The following is a 22,127-nucleotide window of genomic DNA, read 5'->3' as shown; positions in this document are numbered from 1 at the left end:
TTTCAGGCTATTATGAGCACTAATTAAATCCAAGGTTAGGGAAATAGCTGCTCTTTCTTGCCCCAAAGTTTCTGAACGCTTGTTCTTCCTAACAGAATCTTAGTTTTTGGCGCCCGCTGCCATTTTGGTATGGCGGGGGTCCTTCTAGCTGTACGTTATTACATAAGTTCCTGTTTTACAGCACTTCACATCCTTCACTACATCTGCCATGTTTCAACCTAAATCAGAACATATGCTTTGTGGCAGGGTCCCATACGCTTCTCCTTTGCAACCAGCAGAAAGTCGTTGGACTTGATTCATGGAAGTGTTTTATAATGGCGCAATCCCATAGGAAAACGTTCCATGTATCAGGCCCCTTATCTCAGGCTTTTTTGATGAAAGGTTTTTTTTTAGTAAAGATGCAAATTAGTCACACATCAGTATGGCATTTCCTATTTTATGTTGCAGTAGCACTTTATTGTCTTAAACATTTTATTTCTAAAAACCTCTGCTGCCCTACTTATCTTTAGTCTCTGTTACTTTACCCACATCCTGCCTTCCTTGCCAAACCACTCTAACTCTCCATCAAACTAGGGGGTTCTCTTTAAATTCGTTAATCATATACCATTACATCTCTAACTTTGGACCCAGCGTTTTAAGCTTAAACATTTAACCCATAGTTACTCTTGGTTTTGCTAACTGCTCTTCTTTCTATCCCAATACACTGTGAAACTCAATGTGGTCGACTTTCATTCTTTGTTCTAGCTGCTTCCACAAGTGTTTTCATCAGAATCTTGTAAACAACAATTTTTCAATCACTCCACTCAGTCCCAAAACCATACCGTTTATACTAATATGTACTTGACTTTTGTCATAAGACTAATAGGGTGTCGCATTTTTCTTTCTTACATTGTTTCATATTAAAAAAAACAGATGTTTCTTCGGGGTTACATTCCTTTTTCATTTCTGTTCTGAATGTCCTTCTTTAACTCCACTTCAGCATTATGCCACACATTGGTCAACAGTAGACTAAGAAAATCAATGCAAGTCTTCACTGAAATCAAATGTTACCTGCTATTCGCTTAGTGCAAGGCAGGAACTTACCCAAACTGTCATGTGTATCAGCAGATCGTAAGCTCTCCCAGACATAGCCTGTTAACAATGTTAGGTTAATGGAAAATGGTCCCTTCAAAATAAGCCATTAGGAAAGAGGAGGGTGCGACCTCTGTGAGGTGGGTGAGGGTGCTTTTCAGAGGGCTGCTGAAAGGTAAGTAACACCAATGCACATGAGTGCTGCACAGTAGGTCATCAACAAATAATTATTTCAATTTTGGGATACAGGGACCACAGACGCAAAAGGTAAATTTGCATTTGTATTTCTACAACTTAAGAATCCTGACTTCTCCAAATGGAAAATGTCTTTGTAGTATGCTTAACATCCGTTTGGTTGTAGTTCTCTGCAGTTTTAGTGGAAGTAAAATACCTAATGTCCAGTCTGTGTGAACCAGGTATCATAGTTTGTCATTAATTATGCACATCAGTCATAACTGCTCATAACACCCAAGCAGAAATTATGAAAAAGCTGGGCGACCACTAAATGATAAAGCAGTTTAAGGGTGTTTGCTTATCTGAACATTTAGATAGGTCAGTGTACCTAATAAATTGAATTTGTTTTGTTTTGTTTTGACTTTAGATCTTGAAGGCAAGAGACTTAACATCTTGGATCTAGAGCTATTAATTGATGAACAAGGCAAGGTTCAGTCCAAACCATGTAGGAAGACGCCTGCAGCAAATTCATTATGTCCAGGTCCAGGGAGCTTCCTTCCACGATCTATAAAGCAAGGTACCCCAATTAGACAGCTTGTTTTAATCCAAAATGTAGGGAAATGCTGAAGATGTGGTGTTGGGCACAATGGATGTAATTGGTTGCGAAGCGTTTGTAGAAAAGTCTATTTCAGATCCAGTTATGATTTGGAAAATGGTGCCTTCTGAGTATATGATACATACATCGGGAATGTTACAGATATTCTGACGTGTGACTGAAAATTGTCAACCCAGCCATTTCTATGTGGGGGTGTAGCTTGGATTTCTATGTGGGGGTATAGCCTTGATTTTCCCAGAGTGGATCCCTACTTCTATCATTCCAATGCAGCACTCCTCCTCCTTTGAAGGCCTGGTCTGCCGGCTCTCCATCTCTCCTGGCCTCTCGCTCACTGTCGGCACTATCTACAGGCCGCATGGCCAGGTCGCCCTCTTCCTCTGAGTGGGCTGACCTCTCCTCCTTGCCAACTTCTCCTCCTCTGAGACTTGAACTACCAGCCCTTCTTCAGGACTCTTTCGCAACCTCTGCGATTCTCCCTCTGTCTGTCTCTCTCTGTCTCTCTCTCTATTCTTCCCTCTGGCCCGACTCACTCTGCAGGGCACACCCTGTATGGTCTGATCTCCTCAGACCTCCTGTTCTCTAACCCTCTGACCACTCCTCTCTCTTGGAGTGATCACTTTCTCCTTTCTTCCCACTTCTCTCTCTCTTCCCCGCAGGTCAAGCCGACTCCAGCACTGCCACCTACTTTGTCGGTCATCCGACACATGAAGCGTGTGTCGGATGAGGGTTTTGCTGCTACTTTCTCTCCTCCTTGTGCACCTTTTGACTCAAACCCTGACACAGCCCTCAATAACCTTCATCTTTCTATCTCTAACACTCTGGATGTCCTTGCCCCTGTCATGAGGCCCAAATTTGAAGCCCAAATCCAAGTGCAACTCTTGGTACAATTCACACCTCACTGCCCTTAAACCCAAGTGTAGGGCAGCACAGAGGAAGTGGAGTGCCTCGGGTGCACCACCTGACAAACTGGCCTGCCGCCTGCTCCAAAGGCAGTACATCTCTGTCCTCTCTAAAAAGAGAACCTACATCCAAGCCCACCTCCTTTCCCATGTTCAGACCTGACAATGTTTCTTGACAAGTCCAATCTATGAAAGTCTCATTAAATCCTGAACCATCAAGGACCACATCAACACCCTTGCTCCAGCCTTGGCCGATTTCTGCAATCACTCTATGGTAAAGTGAGAAGCTAGGGAACTCCAGGTAATTTCACTACGCTTTAATGTCCAGGTCCCTCACCTTCAGTATACATTAGGATTGTGGGGGAACACAGTAGACAAGATAGGAGGGAGAAACACTGGGACAGCCCGACACCCCACTAACACTCTTACTCACTGCTAGGCCCAGCCGTTACCCGCAGAACTCCTCAGCCTTCATATTCCAACAGGGATGACACCCTCAACATTCCACCTACCCAGTTATAAGCATAAGATCATAAGCTCAAATTATAACACTCTCCTTTGCCACTGGAACTTTCCCCTCCCCCTTAAGCACTCTCTTGTACACCCCCTTCTAAAGAAGCCCTCGCAATCCTTCCTCTCCGGCTAACTATCGTCCGATCTCCATCACTTCTTTCCTGAGCAAACTCTTGGAAAAGCTGGCCCTCTCCCAGCTTAATCTACATACTAAATCTGTTGGTTGCCTCCATGACCACTACTCTGGCTTCAGAGCTGCAAGAAGCACGGAAACTGTTCTCCTGAATACCCGTGAAGACTTGCTCTTCAGTCTTGACACTAATCTCCCTTCTGTCCTCATTCTCCTTGATCTATCATTTGCTTTTGACACGGTCAACCATGACATCCTGCTCAATAGTCTCTGGGACAACCTTGGTGTTACTGATCAGGCTGTGGCCTGATTGACCTCCTTTCTCACAGACCGACCCTCTCAAGTCCAACTGGAGTCTTTCTTCTCTTTCTCTCCACTTGTGGTGTTCCCCAGCGATCCAACCTTGCTCCCTGGATCTTCAAACTCTACCTGGCACCTCTTGACCACTGCACCGCTACTTTCTGCTCCAATTTTCAATTCTCTCATACCAGACTGTCTGGCCGCAATTCAGGAATGGTGTGCCGCCAATGATCTCTGCCTTAATGCCAGTAAGACTGAGATGTAAGACTGAGATCCTCCTCATTGGGTCTCTCTCTCTCTCTCTCTCTTTCTCTTTCTCTTTCTCTTTCTCTTTCTCTTTCTCTTTCTCTCTCTCTCTCCTCCCCCCCCCCCACACACTTCCTGTGAGGCTAAGAACCCTGATGTCATCTTCGACTCCACCCTCTCCTTCTCGCCTCACATCTCTGATGTCTCTAAGAAGTCAAACTGTCAGCTGCTCCTCCTCCGAGGTATTCTTCCCTTTCTCACTTTCCTCCAGAGCTCTAGTCCTCTCTAGGCTGGACTATTGCAACAGCCTCTTTCTAAATCTTCCTACCTCTACTCTTCGACCTTTACAACTTATCCAGAACAGGACTGCAAGACTTGTCCTTGGCCTCCAGTCCAGCGATCGTATTTCTGCAGCTCTGAACTCTTCACTGGCTCCATGTGGCTTCAACTTCAAGACCCTGTGCATTGTCCACAAGGCTTTCTGGGGCCTGGGACGCTCTACTTCCAACTTTCTCTTCCAAAACATCTTCCTTCTCGAGCTCTCCGCTCATCCGCCTCCAACTCTCTGAGGGTCAGACACTTCTCCGAACAGAAAGTTGGGGGCAGATCTATCTACTCGGCTGGGGCCTCCCTCTGGAACAACCTCCCTGCCCCTCTGAAACTTGAGCAGAAGCATCTCCGGTTCCAGAAGAAACTCAAGACCTTCCTTTTCGCTTCTGCTTTCTCTCTTCCTCTCCCCTGCTGATGCACCGGACTGCTCCACGCACTGGTCACCATCTGAACTCTGGCCCAGGCTCCTGCATATCCAGTTGCCCTCGCACTGCCTCCGGGCTCCCCAGCACTTAAGGGTCTGTATCTGCAACCCTACAGTCCCTTCTCTCTGCACTTATGAGCCACCCGCTGGCTGCACTTGTGAGTTAACTGCACTCCCCCATTCCCCTGCACTTCTCCGCTTCCGTCTTCTGTACACTTGCACGAACTGAATGTCACAAGGCCTAGTCAGGACGTTATTTTGTCCTCCCTTGTTTCCCCCTCCTTGTGTTGTCGCGCCTGGAAACACTTGTGTACAGGCGTGTTATAAATGCCACATCCTATCATATCATATGCCTAATGATGGATGGGAATGAGGGATTAATAATATCAGGTTTTTGTATAGCGCTTCATATTGGATTCCACCTGATTCAAGGAACTGTAGGAGTATTGCTTCCCTCTGTAACGTAAAAAGTGCTATCAAAAGCTATACAATTGCAATCTTTGAGGCTAAATTGAATTACCTGGAGAACAAAATTAAAATTTCGAAGCGGTAAACCCAGGGAACTCTTTTCCCCTATTTCCAATTTCCTCCGTCGCAGCTGTATCAGGGCTGCCATTGCACCATCAGCAGTTCAAGCTAATGCCTTTTAATGAATTTTTAATTAACAAAATTGTAAATATTCTGAATAAAATTGACCAGATGATTGCAGAGACTGTGGTGGCTCTGCACGGTTCCCTGCTGTTGGGCTGCACAGTCCAGGTGGTTCTCTCGCTCCTGCCTTCTCGCCCGGCTGGTTGCTCCGCCTCCCGTTTCCCAGGGACGCTTCTGCAGACAGGAATCTTTCACGTCCTCTATTGCTTTTTCCTTCTTCGTACAGCATTCAAATCTCCTGGTTCCTCCAGGAGGGTCTCTCTCTCTGTTTGAATTTCCCTCTTCTATTTTAGTTGTTCCTTGGCCAATAGGAACTCTGTAAAGACTAGAAAGCTCAGTATGGTTTATAAAGGTGCTCTTTCTGCTACGACACTCCTTCCTCATCCCAGTACTAATCTTGAGGACTCCCAGTGAGGCAGCTGGTCTCTCCCTCGTCTCAGTACATAAGGGATGTAGGTCCCTTGAGGAGCCCACACTCTTCCTCGTCCCATAACTTCCTACCTTACTGGTTTTAAGGAAACAGATAGGAATACTAGGGATGGTGTTGCAGGGGGTTGGTGAGGAAGGTGGGTTAAGCTAAGGTGGGCCATTGGGGATACCGCGTTCTCCCCAGGTAGTCACTAATCCCATAGTGGGCTTCCCTCCCCATGAGAGATCCACCTGCTGATTAAAACCCCCATGGGGACTATCCGGTAGAGGCCTCACTTGCCTAGCCTCATGGGAAGGCCCCCCCCCCCCCCCCAGGGGATCGCGGAACCGACATGTTTGCTCCTCTTCTCAGATAAACTCCTTCTGGTGATTCTTTACTGTGCTTGTTCAATTCCAGAAATCCCTTAAAACCTAAACCCATCTGTTTAAATAACTGATTTGGCTAACGCCGCCTTTCTGGATCGCAGTACAGCTGCCTGGTGACATTTTAATTCTCTATACTATCACCTGTGCCCAGATGCAGTTCAGTCAGTCAGATCCGCAATAGAAAAAGTTCAAGATAAAAAATTGAAGGTGCTGTAATAATAGCTGTTATTATCCAGTTTAATAGTGATCAGTTTATTGCTGTTGGGAGCATCCATAGCTGAGCCCGGCCTGCCGGGATTCAAAATTCAAATGGCAGGCTTATACCATGTCAACGGTCAGTGCTTAAGCCATGAGCAAACACTGTGCTGATACAGGATTAGCAATCCTGCTTGCTTAAACTAGGAACATATACTGAGCAACTTGAAGCAACAAGTTGAATGCTGAAAATGTGTGCATAACCCCCAGCAACAAATTTGGCGATTTGCAGTATCCTGTATTTGCAAATATCACTTTGGGAACTGGCCCTTCCTGCGGTTGCCAAAACTCCCATCATATAGGAAAGAAGTAGAAAGTTGTTAATTCATCTTTACCTCACAAGCATACAAAGCTACGCAATAGGGGCTACTGAGCAGCAGTGCTGCACAAATTATTTCTAAAGCGACTACATCCCCAGAAGCTACTAAGATTACACACTTCTCAATGACTTAATGTGGGGTAAAAGCCATGCATTTCAGGTCACGTTTGTAGCTTGTAGGAATTAGGTTCCTTTCAAAATAATGTGCGGGACTGCTATTCAGCAACTCACATGTTTAGGTTTTTGTTCTTGTGTGATCGAGATGGGATAACAATTTACCACTCCTAATTTGATTTGAATTTGGACAAGGGCAGGAAGGTGGCCCATCTCAGCAAATTATTTGGTAGCTGGAATACTACATAGCCATAGGGCAAATGTGAAAGAGACATATTGGCACATACTAATTTGCCATTAGAAGTTAATCTTGAGGCTGTCAATTCAGAGGTGCCAGGGACCATGATATGCAAGCGCATGACCTTGTTTTCAGAGGACCAGCCAATCGGGTGCACCCTCAGTTTTGAGCAGGAAACTTGAAGGATGGCCCGAAATTGTGTGGGCAACCCACATAGCCTGAAAGATATGCCAAAGCTTTGTAACATGGTGGTCATGTTTCAAATTGTAAATTTAAGCGTTAACCACCCATTACAGGGGCTGAAATGGGTCTTAATGGCACAAGGCCCGAGAAGGCCAGAGCGTAGCAAAGTTGTTTAACGAGGGTCCCCTGGATGTACGCACCTGTTCCTGCCCTTGCAATGGATGGTTAACGCTATTAGCTTTCCGTACCGTGGGCTGGGACAGGCTAATTTAAAGTATTTCTTTTCCTTGCGGCATCGCGTTCATGGAAACAAAAAACTATAGAAACATGGCCCCCTTTGAAAAGGAAGACGGGGCTCCATACAGAGCTGCTCTTCAATTTCCATGGCGGCCAAACTGGGCAGAGTGGAAGGAGCGGCAGCAGCGCAATAAGGTAAGTGGGGAGGGGGACTCAAAAAAAGGAAATGGAGGGTGGAAGATGACGAGCGGGAGCGGACGAACCGGCCATCAGGCAGCTAAGAAGGCAGGCTAGTTCGGCAGTATCAGCCCACGTTCCTAGGCTCCTGATTGGTTGGCTCCCCTGTAGAGTGCTAATTGAAGTAAGAGACTTGACTATTTGAAAAACAGGCTTTTATGTAATTTACTGGAAATATTGGTGTACAGAAAACCAAGACTATCTAGGACATGTTGAGTCATTTGCCACATGTAGAAGCAGTTTAACCAAACAATATCTGTGCTTGGATGGTACACTCACCATTTTGTACCAGTGCTGTTTACGGATGATGGCAAAATTATTGGTGTGGCTGACCTCTATATGAGAACCTTTATTGAAAGAGGGACACAGAATGATAAAGTGGCTTGCATTAGACTTTGGTTAAAGTAAGTCACTGTTTTGGTATCCTAGTGTCTCTTGGTACTGTTAGACTACAAGACATGAAATTACACTCGAAGATTGATGAAGGGATTAAGATTGAAGGCAAGGGATGGACTGGTTATATCCAGGCCAGACCATTCTATAGAAGAGAAACACATGTATTTTTAAAAGCAAAACATGATTTGATGGCTGGCCTTACTTCAACATAAAAGGTTGGCTGTCGGCATAGCAGATTAATATCACAATCCTGTAGTAGACAAAGTCAGTATTGCATCCATGCATGCGATCTCTGGACATAACATGCTCTCTGGTTGTCCTATATAGTCTCAGATCCTTGCCGCGAGCCAGGGGCTTTATAGCGTAATTACAGCATTCTTGGAGAAGACACATACTCCTCTTAGTCATGCGCAAAACCATTAATTTAAATAGCCAAAGGAAGAATCAAGAGGTCTTCAAAATTAAATATAAACCTCAAAATATATTGCTACATTATGGAGTTAGTTTTGGCAGTCAAGACTCAGCACAAGGTCATGGCTAGGATGGCAGAAAATGAAGTGTAGCACACTAGTATGGAAAATATAGCAAAACGCAGTATGATGCAATTGCATTCTGCCATAACATGCAAACATAAGAAGTTGATATATTAAGATAAGAGTAACAAAAGGGCTGAGTGCCCTGTTATCACAATGCATATTACATTAATGGTTGAGTAACTTAAGATGCAAGGAAAATGTGTACATAAAAAGACAGAAAAATGCAAAATTGTAAAATTGTATTTCTTTGATCAAGGTACTTACAGAAATGTACAACATGAGGAATATAGAACCTTTTTGGGAGATTTTATTCTAGGGCCCTTCTAAAGAATATTGAACTTTATAAGCTTACTTACCCCATCACTAACAAAAGTATATTACTGAAACACCTGCTGGGCTCTTGACATCAATATCATGCAGATACTGGACTTTAAAACAAGAAAAATCTTGCAACATGCACCTTCTAATACCCCTAGACAATAGGTGAAAATAATCCATAATTTGAGTAGGAGAAAGATACGAAATGGTAGTAAACTATGGTTTTACCACAAACTTGTGATTGAAACCTACATGGCAAGAAGACCAAGGGCTTGAGATTGTGAAGAGAGTCAAATAAATGTCTAATTTTTGGCATGTGTGATTATGTGTATACAATAATGGTATTAATTTTAATTTAATTTCAAAGAGAAAGTGCGTTATCTTCAGAACTTTAGGGACCAGTATCTAAGGATAACTATACGGTCATTAGAGTTTTGAATGGCCTACTTTCTTGTATACCAAACTCTCCCACAACTTTTCTTTTTCGATATTGCTTCTTCTTACGCGGGTAAGGGCCGTTAGTCAATCAGGTGGCTGGAACTGCAGGCGAGAATATACATTTGACATCCACTGTTCCAGCCACCCTAGGCCCTTCACTATGTGGTGCCATTTTAAAAATAAATGTATGTGGGGAGGCAAGAGGGAACCCCCCCACCCCCACTCTCCCAATTTACCTGCAGGACCGAAGCCTTGAGCATTGGTTCCCACGCTCCTTCAATCCCCACATCTTTATTTAATTTTTGTCGCAGAAGGAGCTACGAGCAATTGTGCAGCATGTGTTTATGGAACTTCTGGAGGTGGAAGATTGGTCAGCAATAGAGCTGGACCGCATACATAGTGGGGCCTAAGCAAGGAGCGCCCGGGGCCGGACCCAGGGATGTAGTGGTGGCCCTGCACCAGTATGGGCAGAAGGAGAAGGTACTGGTGTCCGCCAGAATGGCTAGATCAATCAACTACAGCGGTTCGGAGCTCCAACTAGTCCAAGACTGAAAGAATGCGCAGACAGATGGGGCCGGTGGTGCGCACTTTGGCACGAGCTGATGGTTTATTGTTTGAATGGGAGGGGAAACAGCACTGAGTCACCAGATGCAAGGAAGGTTTGAGGATCCTGAGGATGTAGGAGGAGAGGTCTCTACGGCAAGAATGGAGGCAGACGAGAGAACCGCTTAAGAGGAACATTTGGGAGTGGACAAAGGTTCTGAGGAAAGGTTAAAAAGAAAAACGGAGTTGTCTGGGTAAACCCCCTGATGAGTAGCCGGGGATGGAGGGGAAGGAGCCGGAGGGTCCCCTGCCGGCTACTAACAAATATCTGCCACGCCGAAAGACCAGGGGAGCGACAGGAGAAGTTTGCATTAACCGTCTGAGGGAGGTTGACAGGTGGTAGTGACGGCGGGTACTGGGGTGGGGGCGGAAGCTTTCTTGGTATCATGGGGTTAGGGGGACCCGCACAGGTTCACTCTGAGTTACTACAAGGGTTCAGCTGCCTGATTGTAGGATCGGGAGGAGCTAGAGGCTGGTTGATCCTGACCAGGGTGGGGATTGGGATGAGACAGGGGTGCAATGGAGGGAGCTAAACGGAAAAGGGGATCAGAGCCCGGAGTCTCATAGGAACGTTGCGCAATATTTGGGAAAGGAGAGGCTAGTCTGGGTGGCACTGCAAGAGACACACATCCAAAAATCTGACAGACATAAACTTAAGTTGAAAGGGTACCCCCTGTTGATTCAGGCAAATGCTAAGGGTAAACGAGGCAGAGTGCTGCTGGCCCTTTGCGCTCAGCCAGGGCTGCTTGTTACAGACACTATGATAAACCCTGAGGGCAGATATATCATGGCAAATGTCAAATGGGACAGAGAGGAATATACTCAGGTGACAGTATACACCGCTAACACCGGGTAGGATGGGTTCCTGAGGACTGTCATATCCAAACTGGAACTTTTTGTGAGGAGTAGGATAATGCTCACAGGGGACTTTAATTTAGAATGGGACCCCAACAAAGACAGGAGCCCAAGGATCTATCACAACCAGGCAGCCCCGTTCAAGAAGACAAAGGAGGGAGGGCATGTGGAAGCTGGCTCTAGTGGATTCATGGAAAGAATTAAAGGGGGAGCATAGAGGGTATACTTTTTATTCCCATGTCCTTCTCGAGGATCGACTGTATATAGGTATCCCGTACTCTTTTAGGGCAGGTGAGGGAGATAGATCTGGGGGTGATAGCGATATCAGATTACCTGCCCATTATCCTTACTCAGCACAGGAGGAGAAAGGGCCTAGGGGCTCTGGAGATGGAGGCTTACAGAAGACCTTAAATACCGGGTGATATGTGATCACATGAGGGGGTGGATCAAAGATTTCAGCGCAAGAAACAATTCGTAGGGGACAGAAGAGCACATTGTATGTGACGCGTTCAAGACAACCATGATGTGGGGAACTGATCGCTAAAAAAGCACAGAGAGATGGGCAAAGGGACCAGATGCATAGGGAGCTCCAAGACTAGCTTAAGCATGTAATGGCCAAAATGGAGGACAAAAGTAATGCAGTTAGGAAAGAATATAAACTGATCAGGGGCCAACTTGAGGTTCTCCAAACCAGGAACGCCAAACAATCCTTCCTATAGCTGCAGCAAAAATACTATATTAAAGCCAATAAGGACGATGGACTTTTGCATGACAGGTGAGGAAGATTGTGGCGTCTAGAACCATTCTAAAGATTGGAGCAGGGCAGGGAGGGGAGAGCTCTTCAAATGAGGGCCTCATAGACGCCTTCACCGAAATTCGATTAGAGTCTGTATACTTCCCACTCGCCAGAGGAGAGGGTCCACAGGGAGTATCTGGTGAGATGCCCCCTGTAGAATATTACACCAGGAGAAAGGGAAGAACTGGATAGGGATATCACCCCAGAGGAAGAGAGGGCCGCGATCTTATCATTGCCAACTGATTAGGCCCCTTGGGCCTGATGGCTACTTGGGAAGCTTTTATAAAACATTCAGGGAAGTTCTGATCCTGATTCTGGTGCCCCTGTTCAACTCCTTCGGGAGGACCGGATGAATAGCCGCGTCCATGGAGGAGACCAAAGTGGTCCTGCTCCCTAAGCACAACAAAGATGCTACACTGTACAGGTCATATCGTCCCATAGCCCTAATTAACACAGATGAAAAACTATGCACCAAGATCATGTGGTCCCGCCTGGACCGTATGCTCTCCAAGCTGATCGGACCGGGCCAGTCCGGGTTTATCAGACATGGGCAGACTTCTGATAACACGCGTAGGGTATGCCATTCCATTGAGAGAGCCAATTTAAGCAACACCTCGGCAGCGATTCTGTCCTTGGAAACGGGAAAGGCCTTCGACCGCGTGGAGTGGTCTTTTCCTTTTCACATCATGGAGGCCATGGGTATGGGGGAGAAATTCATGCGAATGGTGAGGGCCAATTACTGAGACTCAACCCTTCACCTTGCTATCAATATCCAGCTGTCTCAGGAGATACGGGTTTCCCGGGGTACGAAAAACAATGATGCCTCCTCTCTCTGCTTCTTTATGCAATTCACCTGGAACCCATACTTGCACGTATCAGAGAAGCACCAGATGTCAAGGGTACAAGGGTATTTGTTTTGGAGGTAGGGGGGACATAATGTGATTGCTTTTGCGGACAACATGTTGCTGGCAATCACGACTCCGGAGACAATTTGCCGGCAATCTGAAGTGAGTTGGAGGAGTTTGGCGGGGTGGCTGGCCTGAAGATCAATGGCCACAAATCTGAACTGCTCAACCTAACCGTGCCGGGGAAAGGGTGAGGGGACTGAAGGAGATGCCCTTATGTGTAGGCTGTAGGTAATGTTTGTTACTCTACATGAAACACTGTGAGGACACCCTGGGACATGAAATAGAGGAGGAACAATGGGATCGTCTGTGGTGGACATTCCAAGCTGACCGGAGCAGTGCAAATTAGGGAAATGTGGATTAAAGCCATGGTGCAGTGGCACTTTACCCCTGTAAGACTTCATAAATGCTATCCAGAGGTTTCCCATAGATGTTGGAGAGGGTGTGACGCACCGGGAACCTGGGACCACATATGGTGGTTGTGTGGGAGGCTGCTGCCCTTCTGGGCCTATGTACGGAAGGTGATGTCATTAAGGAGGCCATGCTTGGGATGGGGGACATTTTGGAGACTTTACCCACTAAAGCTCAGAAGAAGGGCATAGCAGCATTGCTAATTGTGGCCCAAAAATGCAAGAACAGGGCAGTGCCCACTGAACAAGATTGATTATCCAAGGTCCGAAACATTGTCGCCCTGGAGCAAATGACATAATCTGTGCAAGGAGACTGCAAAAATGTGGGTCAGACTGGGATGTTGTCCTATCCTTTCTTTGCAGTGACTCGAGGGAATTCCTCTGCCCACAAAGATTTCGGGTGTTGTAATTGACTTGAGGTTGGGAGGCGTGATGTTCTGAGGGTGAAATCGGCTGTCTCTTCTATTTATGGGTACGGTGAGGGGGAATGTTCTACATTGTTGAAAATGCCAATAAAAACACTTTTGAAAAAAACTGCATTATTAACCCAATGGCTAACATACTGGTACATTGTGCTTCTAATTCTGTAAAAATGACTGCACCGCTGTTGAAGCCAAAACTAATCAACAGGCGATCGAATCATCCTGGGACCAAAATGAGAAGCTTAAAATGCACCCATTTTCAAGGAGCAATATTGGGTAGCATAGGGCAGCACTTCAAAAAGGAATGTAGTGACAGGCAAACCTATGTAGAAAAATAGTCAAAGATCCAGGAAAACCAGCAAGGGGAAAAAGCAAAGAGTTTAGGAGGCGAATTCTGTTCGAGCACACTCTAACTTTAGAATGTATCCACTAGAATTGTATCTAGTACTACGTATATGTACTACGTGTTTACCACATCGGAACTAGCGGGAGAGGTAGTGTGCTCAGAATATAAGACGCAGGTTCTATCGGACCACTCGCCATTGATTATAGAATGACAATACTCTCCACACAGAGCACGAATACCGACATGGAGACTTAGGGCAGAGGCCTTGAGAGATACAATCGTTAGGGAGGACCTGAAAAAAGAGATAGTGGAATATTTCAAACACAACACGGGTAGCGTGGATTCGGCCGGCACACTGTGGGAGGCATTCAAAGTGGTTGTGCAGGGAGCTACGATATCTAAATCCAAAAGGCTACTAGATGAGATCACTAGAGAGTTAGAGGTTGCAGAACAGACACTGGAAAGAATGATGCTCAAGGGAGATATGATGAGATCATGGTTAAGGACTGTCAGAATCTGTAAAATATATGGAAACAAATGCCTTACTAGCATGCTTTGCCTGTGTTATGAACTGAGAAGGAGCTCATGAGGTGCTTTATTCTATTCTTTGAGCTGCTTGGGTTTTTTCGTTGCTAAGTTACAAACGAGGAACGAGGGGAGACAGAGAACGACGGTTACACATGGACTTATTAAAAAAATAAATACGGAGAGACGTTTACATAGCCTGTTGCTGACTTCGTTGCGCTGAATAAAAGGTTTATCCTCCAGTTGAGGTGGCGAACGTTAGACGCATTGTGAAAGGTGCTGAAGCGGAAGCGCTGTTGCGCTACGAAGAGTTTTGAGAAACAGTTGGTATGGTGATGTTAAAACGCTGTCTGGAAGTTTGTTGGAGTCTCGTCTGTTATTGAGAGATTGGCTCTGCTACAAGGGTTATGGCGGGGCGGAGGCGTGTCTCTTTGGTTTATCGTCACGGGAGGGAAGTCCCGTTATCGAACAGATGGTTCCCAGCTGATACTACGTCCAGACGGAACCACGCAAGCGGCAAAGACTAACAGATCAGAGGAGTCGGAGTCCCGAAGCGGTACTACAAAGGAAGCAGATGAACCCGAGTTCAAAAGGGTGTCCCTGTGAAGGTACGTGTGGCCAGTGGGGACGAAGTGGTTAAGAGGCCGTAAAAATAAGTTGCAAACAACTCATGAAAGGCTCTTTTGCAGACAAACCAAACGGTGAGACCGTATATATATATGAAAGCAAAACTGTATTTTAAGCCTTAAAGGACTATGGGCAATCGCTCACACCAATGATTTTTACGTTGGTAAACAATCCTCAAACTAAATAAGAGAAGAGAGGTCACGACAGTAGAGTTTCATTAAAACTGGTTTGAACAAGGAAAACAAATAAACAAAAGCTGGATGTGAAGAGATAGAAAGAGAGCGACAAGGGGAAAGAAAAAAGAAAAGACAGAAAGACAGTGAATGCAAAGATCAGAAAGCGTCCACAGTAGTGGCTAAAGAGACAGAGAAAGAATAGCGAAACGCTGGAAGAAAAAATGAAGACTGAGACTTTGTAAGGTCACTTACCTGAACATAATTTAGGGGAAGAATCCTCCGAAAGAGAAGCTGTTGAAGAAACTGGGAGAAAGATGTATCCTTTTTTCTATAAAATCTGAAAGAAAGAGAAAAGTTCCTGTTAATAAAACTGTTAGGTACCTTTCATAGTCCATGAAATTACTCAGTGGCTCAGACTCTTTATTATATAAACTTAAGAAATAATGTTACATTTGGTGTCAGAAGTGGGATATAGAGAGCGCCATGGAGGAACTTATGAAAACTCTGAGTGAGGGTCAACAACTCCTGCAGCAAGCTCTACAACTCCAAAGCCAACAGGCCCAAGCAGACAGGCTAGCTTTTCAACAAGCCCTACAAGTGCAACAAGCTCAACTGCTAGAAGTCTATAATCTTAGAAATCATCCGCAAGTTCCAAGCTCCATATTACAAAAATATACAGCCGGGGAGGATCCTGCACATTTCTTCGTGAATTTTGAGCGAGTGGCCCGTAATGCACAATGGCCATCAGAAAGATGGTGCCACTATATCGCCCCATTAATGACCGGCGAAATGCAATGCGCTTATCAAGCTGCAAACCCAACCGGAGATACAAACTTCTGGGATATGAAGAAGGTCGTTTTGGAAAGACTAGGGCATGATGAGGAGACCTATAGAATCAAGTTCAGAGAAGTTAAGATGACCGGCGAAGAAACTCCTAGACAATTGTTCTATAGGGGGAAGGAGCTTGCCGAAAAAGTGTTACAATCTGCCACGTCATCTCCTAGTGAAATAATAGAGAAAATAATCTTAGAACAATTTGTGGAAGCTCTTCCCGGACCCGTGCAACGATGGGTCAAACAACACCATCGACCCTCGTTGGCTGATGCTGTTGACATCGCATCAGCCTATCAGAAAGCCGGGCAAGGCAAGATGCTATCATATATGAATCACCCCAGGCCAAATATCACCATGGGCAAGCCTCTGAATCAAACAAGATGGCTGAACTCCATGCTAAGAAAATCAGAGTCTGAAAACATACATTCCCGACCTAGTAGTGAAGGCCCTATGAATTACAGACCAACACCAACAGCAACCAGGGGTCCTCAATGCTTCGACTGCGGAGATTGGGGACACCTAGCCAGGTTCTGTCCAAAGAAAGTGAAGACTGAACCGATGGATGTTGGAGTTTTTGAATCCCTGAAGGACACCGAATACCCAGAACAACCTGTGGGAAGACAATCCCAGTTTATGTATATGTCATGATCTCTGCTTCCAAAAGGTCAGGGTTTTCCCAACTCCCTTGGAAGCAGATCCATAACCCAGGTTCCGAGTGCCAACCAGTCCCAATTGGGACCTTTTGGACCCAGTCCTGGCGCCAGTGGCACCAGGCTCATAAATATGCCCAGTCCCAGCGCTGGAAGCGCCGGGCTCATAATGCTTGGGTGGACTTACCTGCAGCAGACCATGCTGCTTACTTGCCTGCCAGTTGAGCCTCTGATCCTCTTCTGTTTGGAACTACTTTTCCTGGTGGGTGGGGCAGGAGCCACTCCCTAGATTCAGAACACTGGAACTCTTCTGGAAAGCAGGAACTCTTTTCTTACCTAGGCGTGGCTGTGGAAGGAGACACCTAAGCACTACAGGAGGCTATTTAAACCACACCCGATGGATGAATCTTGCTTTGCGTTATTCTGCATCCTCTGCAGCAGAACGCTCATCGTGTCTTCTGCATCTGATCCTGGGCCTAAGGAAAAAGCTTACCATCCTGAATCCAGTCTTCAGCAACACCTATAAAGACAAGAAAGAACAGGTTAGCATTACGGTCTTCAGTGACAGCTCTTCACTTACCTGGTCCATCGGCTGTCACCAACGCCTCGCGCTGCATTCCGGCATCTGAAAGACAAAGGCTTACCTACTCTTCGTGCGCTCCGGAGGTCTTCACACTGCATTCCGGCATCTGAAAGACAAAAGCTTATCAACTCTTCGCACGCTCCGGAGGCCTTCGGCGCTGCATCCCGCATCTGAAAGACAAAACAAGGTGCGTTTAAAGACATTGGGGAACTTTAATACTCATGTGCCATTACTCCTTTCCACATCTAACCCAGTGGGTATTCCGGCACCCTGCAGCCGCTCTGAACTTGTACCTGCAAAATAAAAAGACAGTTAGAGCGCATCGTGAAGCAGGCAACAAGCGCTTACTTACGTGCTTCCAGGCGCTTCTATTCATCACACGGGCTCCATCTTCAACTCACTTCAGCCCGTCATCCGCCATCGCCGGAACCCTGCAAAACAAGAAACATCATTACTAAAGACTTTAAAGACATTAGAATTACTCGAAACTTACCGTTCGTGCAGTAAACGACGGACAGCAGTCCTCTGAAGTCAAGAGACCTGCTCCCCTTATCCAGTGAAGAAACTGGTTACAGCACCCTGCCCCGAGGCAGATGGAGAGCACGGCGTTCACTTACCTAAGGTGAGAGCGTTAACCTTTGGGGTTCTACAGGAGAAGAGAAAGGGAAGAAGAGAGAGACATTCAATAACCCAGTTCCTTAATCCCATATTTTCTATCTGCAGACATCTTACCCTTCGAGTCAGACATACAGTGCACAGAGGTCCAGCCCAAAGAGCCAGCCGTGTTTTACACATCACCTTTGAAGATACGGTATACGCCCAGTCAAGACCGGCGCCTCTACGGGAATCAGGTGAGCGTTACAGTATACCTGTGATGCAGAAGTTGATGGGAAACCAACCCAAGCCTTGGTCGATTCAGGGAGTCTGCAAACAGCTGTGACCTCTGACCTGGTAGATGAAGATTATTATTCTTCAGGAGAAATACCAATTAGGTGTGTACATCGTACATTATGCAACAAGATACCCTGAAGCTTTTCCGCTAAAGGCTACCAACACACAACAGATTTGTGATGTTCTGATTCCTTTCACAGGTCGAGTCAGGATTCCCAAGGAGATTGTAACCGACCGTGGGTCAAACTTCATGTCTAATGTCCTTAAACAAGTGTGCAAAACATTAAAAAATTGATCATCTTAAGACAGCAGTTTACCATCCTCAAACCGATGGTTTAGTGGAACGCTATAACCAGACCATTAAGCAGATGCTAAGAAAATCCACTTCTCCTGAAAATAGAGATTGGGACAGAATTCTCCCCTGGATACTTATGACTTTACGGAACACATCTCAATCCTCGACAGGTTTTTCACCTTTTGAGCTTCTGTTCAGAAGACCAGTCCAGTCTCTCTTAGATATTTTAAAGGAAAATTGGGAGGTGCAACCATCTAGGGAGTTAACTCTTACTGAGTATGCCTCCCAATTACAGGAAAGAGTTGAGAAACTGCAGACCATCGCCAGGGATAACCTCCTTCAAGTCCAGGAGAAGGAGGAGAAATATTATAATCAAAACACTCGTCTTAGAACTTTTAAAACGGGCGACCAAGTCTTGGTATTGTTGCCAACCTCTGAAAACAAAATGTTGGCCGCCTGGAGAGGACCGTATGAAATCGAGGAAGTTTTGAGCCCTCTGACATACAAAGTGAGACAACCTAAGAGCAGAGTTCCTCTTCAGACGGATCATGTAAATCTCCTTAAAAAATGGATACCACCAATTCAGAATGTGGCAATGATAAGTCTTAATGAGATGCAAGAGGAACATTTCCCACAAACAGAGAAGTTAGGGTTGGAAAGCCTGAACATTAATCAGGATCTGTCATCAGTCCAGAAAAGGGAATTATCCTTGCTATTGGATACTGTCGCTGAAGTGTTCTCCTCCTTACCTGGAAGGACTAATCTGACCTATCATCATATCGCCACGAAGCCTGGAACCACGGTAAGGCTAAGGCCGTAAGGAATTCCCGAGGTGAAGATCAAAGCCATTAATCAAGAGGTTCAGGAGATGTTGGATCTAGGAGTAAATGAATCATCACATAGTGATTGGAGTTCACCCGTGGTGTTGGTTCCAAAGCCCGATGGAAGTGTCAGGTTCTGCATGGGTTTCCGAAAGTTAAACGAGGTCTACAAGTTTGATGCTTATCCAATGCCGAGAATAAAGGATTTATTAAATAATCTGGGAAAAGCAAGGTTTCTGACGACAATCGACCTTACAAAAGGTTACTGGCAAATACCCTTGTACCCTCCTTATAAGGAAAAGACTGCATTTGCCACGCCGACAGGGCTTTATCAGTTTACGGTGTTGCCATTCGACTACATGGAGCCCCAGCTAACTTCCAAAGGTTGATGAACTATATTATACAAGGACATGAACAGTATGTTGGAGCGTATTTAGACGACATCATAGTTTTCAGCCAAACTTGGTCAGAACACCTGGCTCACTTAAAGGCCATACTTAGAACACTAAAGCAAGCTGGGTTACATGTGAATCCCAAAAAAACGCATGTTGCAAACTTTCATACCAAATATTTTGGATATTATGTGGGTCAAGGAATCATTAAACCACAAGAGAAGAAATTAAAAGTGATTAATCAATTGAAATTCCCAGAAAATGCGAGACGGGTACGGGCATTTTTGGGGTTTGTAGGCTACTACCGGAGGTTTATCCCCCATTTGTCTACATTGGCGGCTCCATTAACAGATTTGTTAAAGAAATCATCGGTTTTTAAAAGGATTTGGCAAACAGAGGAAACCCTAAAGGCATTCAAGTCTCTAAAGGAGGCGCTGACAAAGCCGTTTCACATTGCCCAGATTACAAAGCTCCATTTTATCTTCATACCGATGTTTCTGGCACGGGCCTCGGTGTTGTCTTATTCCAAAACCAGGGAGAGAAGGAAAGGCCGATACTATTTATAAGCAGAAAACTACTTCCGCATGAGTTGCAATATCCAACCATAGAAAAGGAGTGTTTGGCAGTCAAATGGGCAATTGAAGCTTTAAGATATTATCTGTTTGGGAGGGAGTTCACTTTAATAACAGATCATGCTCCCCTTGTATGGCTCGCCTGAAGCAAAGACACGAACCAAAGGGTCCTGAGGTGGTTTCTTTCTCTCCAGCCCTTCTCTTTTAAAACCACCCATCAACCAGGCCGTTTACTGACTCAAGCTGATTATTTGTGCAGAGCTGAAACCCTTCCCGAGCGTAAGGGCTTAGAAGAGGGGGTATGTGATGAGATCATAGTTGAGGACTGTCAGAATCTGTAAAATATATGGAAACAAATGCCTTACTACCATGCTTTGCCTGTGTTATGAACTGAGAAGGAGCTCATGAGGTGCTTTATTCTATTCTGTGAGCTGCTTGGGTTTTTTTGTTGCTAGGTTACGAACGAGGAACGGGAGGAGACGTAGAACGACGGTTACACATGGGCTTATTAAAAAAATAGATACGGAGAGAAGTTTACATAGCCTGTTGCTGACTTCGATGTGCCGTTGCGCTGAATAAAAGGTTTATCCTCCAGTTGAGGTGGCGAACGTTAGACGCTGTGTGAAAGGTGCTGAAGCGGAAGCGCTGTTGCGCTACGAAGAGTTTCGAGAAACAGTTGGTATGGTGATGTTAAAACGCTGTCTGAAAGTTTGTTGGAGTCTCGTCTGTTATTGAGAGATTGGCTCTGCTACGAGGGTTACGGCAGGGGCGGAGGCGTATCTCTTTGGTTTCTCGTCACGGGAGGGAAGTCCCGTTATCGAACAGCTGGTTCCCAGCTGATACTACGTCCAGACGGAACCACGCAAGCAGCAAAGACGAACAGATCAGAGGATTCGGAGTCCCGAAGCGTTACTACAAAGGAAGCAGACGAACCTGAGTTCAAAGGGGTGTCCCTGTGAAGCTATGTGTGGCCAGTGGGGACGAAGTGGTTAAGAGGGCGTAAAAATAAGTTGCAAACAACTCATGAAAGGCTCTTTTGCAGGCAAACCAAACTGTGAGACCGTATATATATGAAAGCAAAACTGTATTTTAAGCCTTAAAGGACTATGGGCAATCGCTCACACCAATGATTATTACGCTGGTAAAAAATCCTCAGAAACAAAATAAGAGAAGAGAGGTCACGACAGTAGAGTTTCATTAAAACTGGTTTGAACAAGGAAAACAAATAAACAAAAGCTGGATGTGAAGAGATAGAAAGAGAGCGACAAGGGGAAAGAGAAGAAAAGACAAAGAGAGACAGTGAATGCAAAGATCAGAAAGCATCCACAGTAGTGGCTAAAGAGACAGAGAAAGAATAGCGAAAAGCTGGAAGAAAAAATCAACACAGACTTTGTAAGGTCACTTACCTGAACATAATTTATTGGAAGAATCCTCTGAAAGAGAAGCTGTTGAAGAAACTGGGAGAAAGACGTATCCTTTTTTCTATAAAATCTGAAAGAAAGAGAAAAGTTCCTGTTAATAAAACTGTTGGGTACCTTACATAGCCCATAAAATTACTCAGTGGCTCAGACTCTTTATTATATAAACTTAAGAAATACCGTTACAGGAGCGCCCACCCCGGAAGATGTCGAAGCCTTTAGCAGTGCACATCAGGATTGCGAGGCACTCTGGAGTAGATTGTGTAATCTAAATTACAACAAATACGTAGAAAGACAGCATGCGGGAGGGGACAAGCCAGGCAGGTTGCTGGCCTGGTTGTACAAATGCAAGACGCCTAGGCAGCCAGTAAGAGAAATTAGAGGCAAAACCGGGCAAACACTAGACACCCAAAAAAAGTGAACGTTGGCTTTGTAGATTTTTACCAGCAGCTATATGCCGAGGCAGGACAGGAAACGGAGGCGGATATACTAGATACATTAGAAGACATCGGCCTTCCTAAACTGGAGGCACATGAAAGGGAGGATCTGAAGGCCCCGATTACCCTCGAGGAGTTAGAGGCAGTAA

The 22,127-nt window shown here is 45.4% G+C and overlaps 1 protein-coding gene across 7 annotated transcripts in view; it reads left to right on the top strand.

The window, feature by feature from the left end:
* The window catches only part of MSANTD3 (Myb/SANT DNA binding domain containing 3), a 345,465-nt gene that overhangs the window by 273,410 nt on the left and 49,928 nt on the right, over positions 1 to 22,127 (top strand). For all 7 annotated transcript variants that reach the window (XM_069620618.1, XM_069620624.1, XM_069620623.1 and 4 more), the window contains one exon: positions 1,673 to 1,822. In XM_069620618.1, coding sequence (XP_069476719.1) covers positions 1,673 to 1,822 — 150 coding nt within the window. The remainder of the gene's footprint in view (positions 1 to 1,672; positions 1,823 to 22,127) is intronic.

The sequence above is a fragment of the Ambystoma mexicanum genome, chromosome 5q, assembly GCF_040938575.1.
Source record: "Ambystoma mexicanum isolate Mex_15411 chromosome 5q, UKY_AmexF1_1, whole genome shotgun sequence".
In the NCBI taxonomy this organism is placed as follows: Eukaryota; Metazoa; Chordata; class Amphibia; order Caudata; family Ambystomatidae; genus Ambystoma; species Ambystoma mexicanum.
Note: the sequence above shows the minus strand (reverse complement) of the source record. Positions and strands in the feature narration are given on the sequence as shown.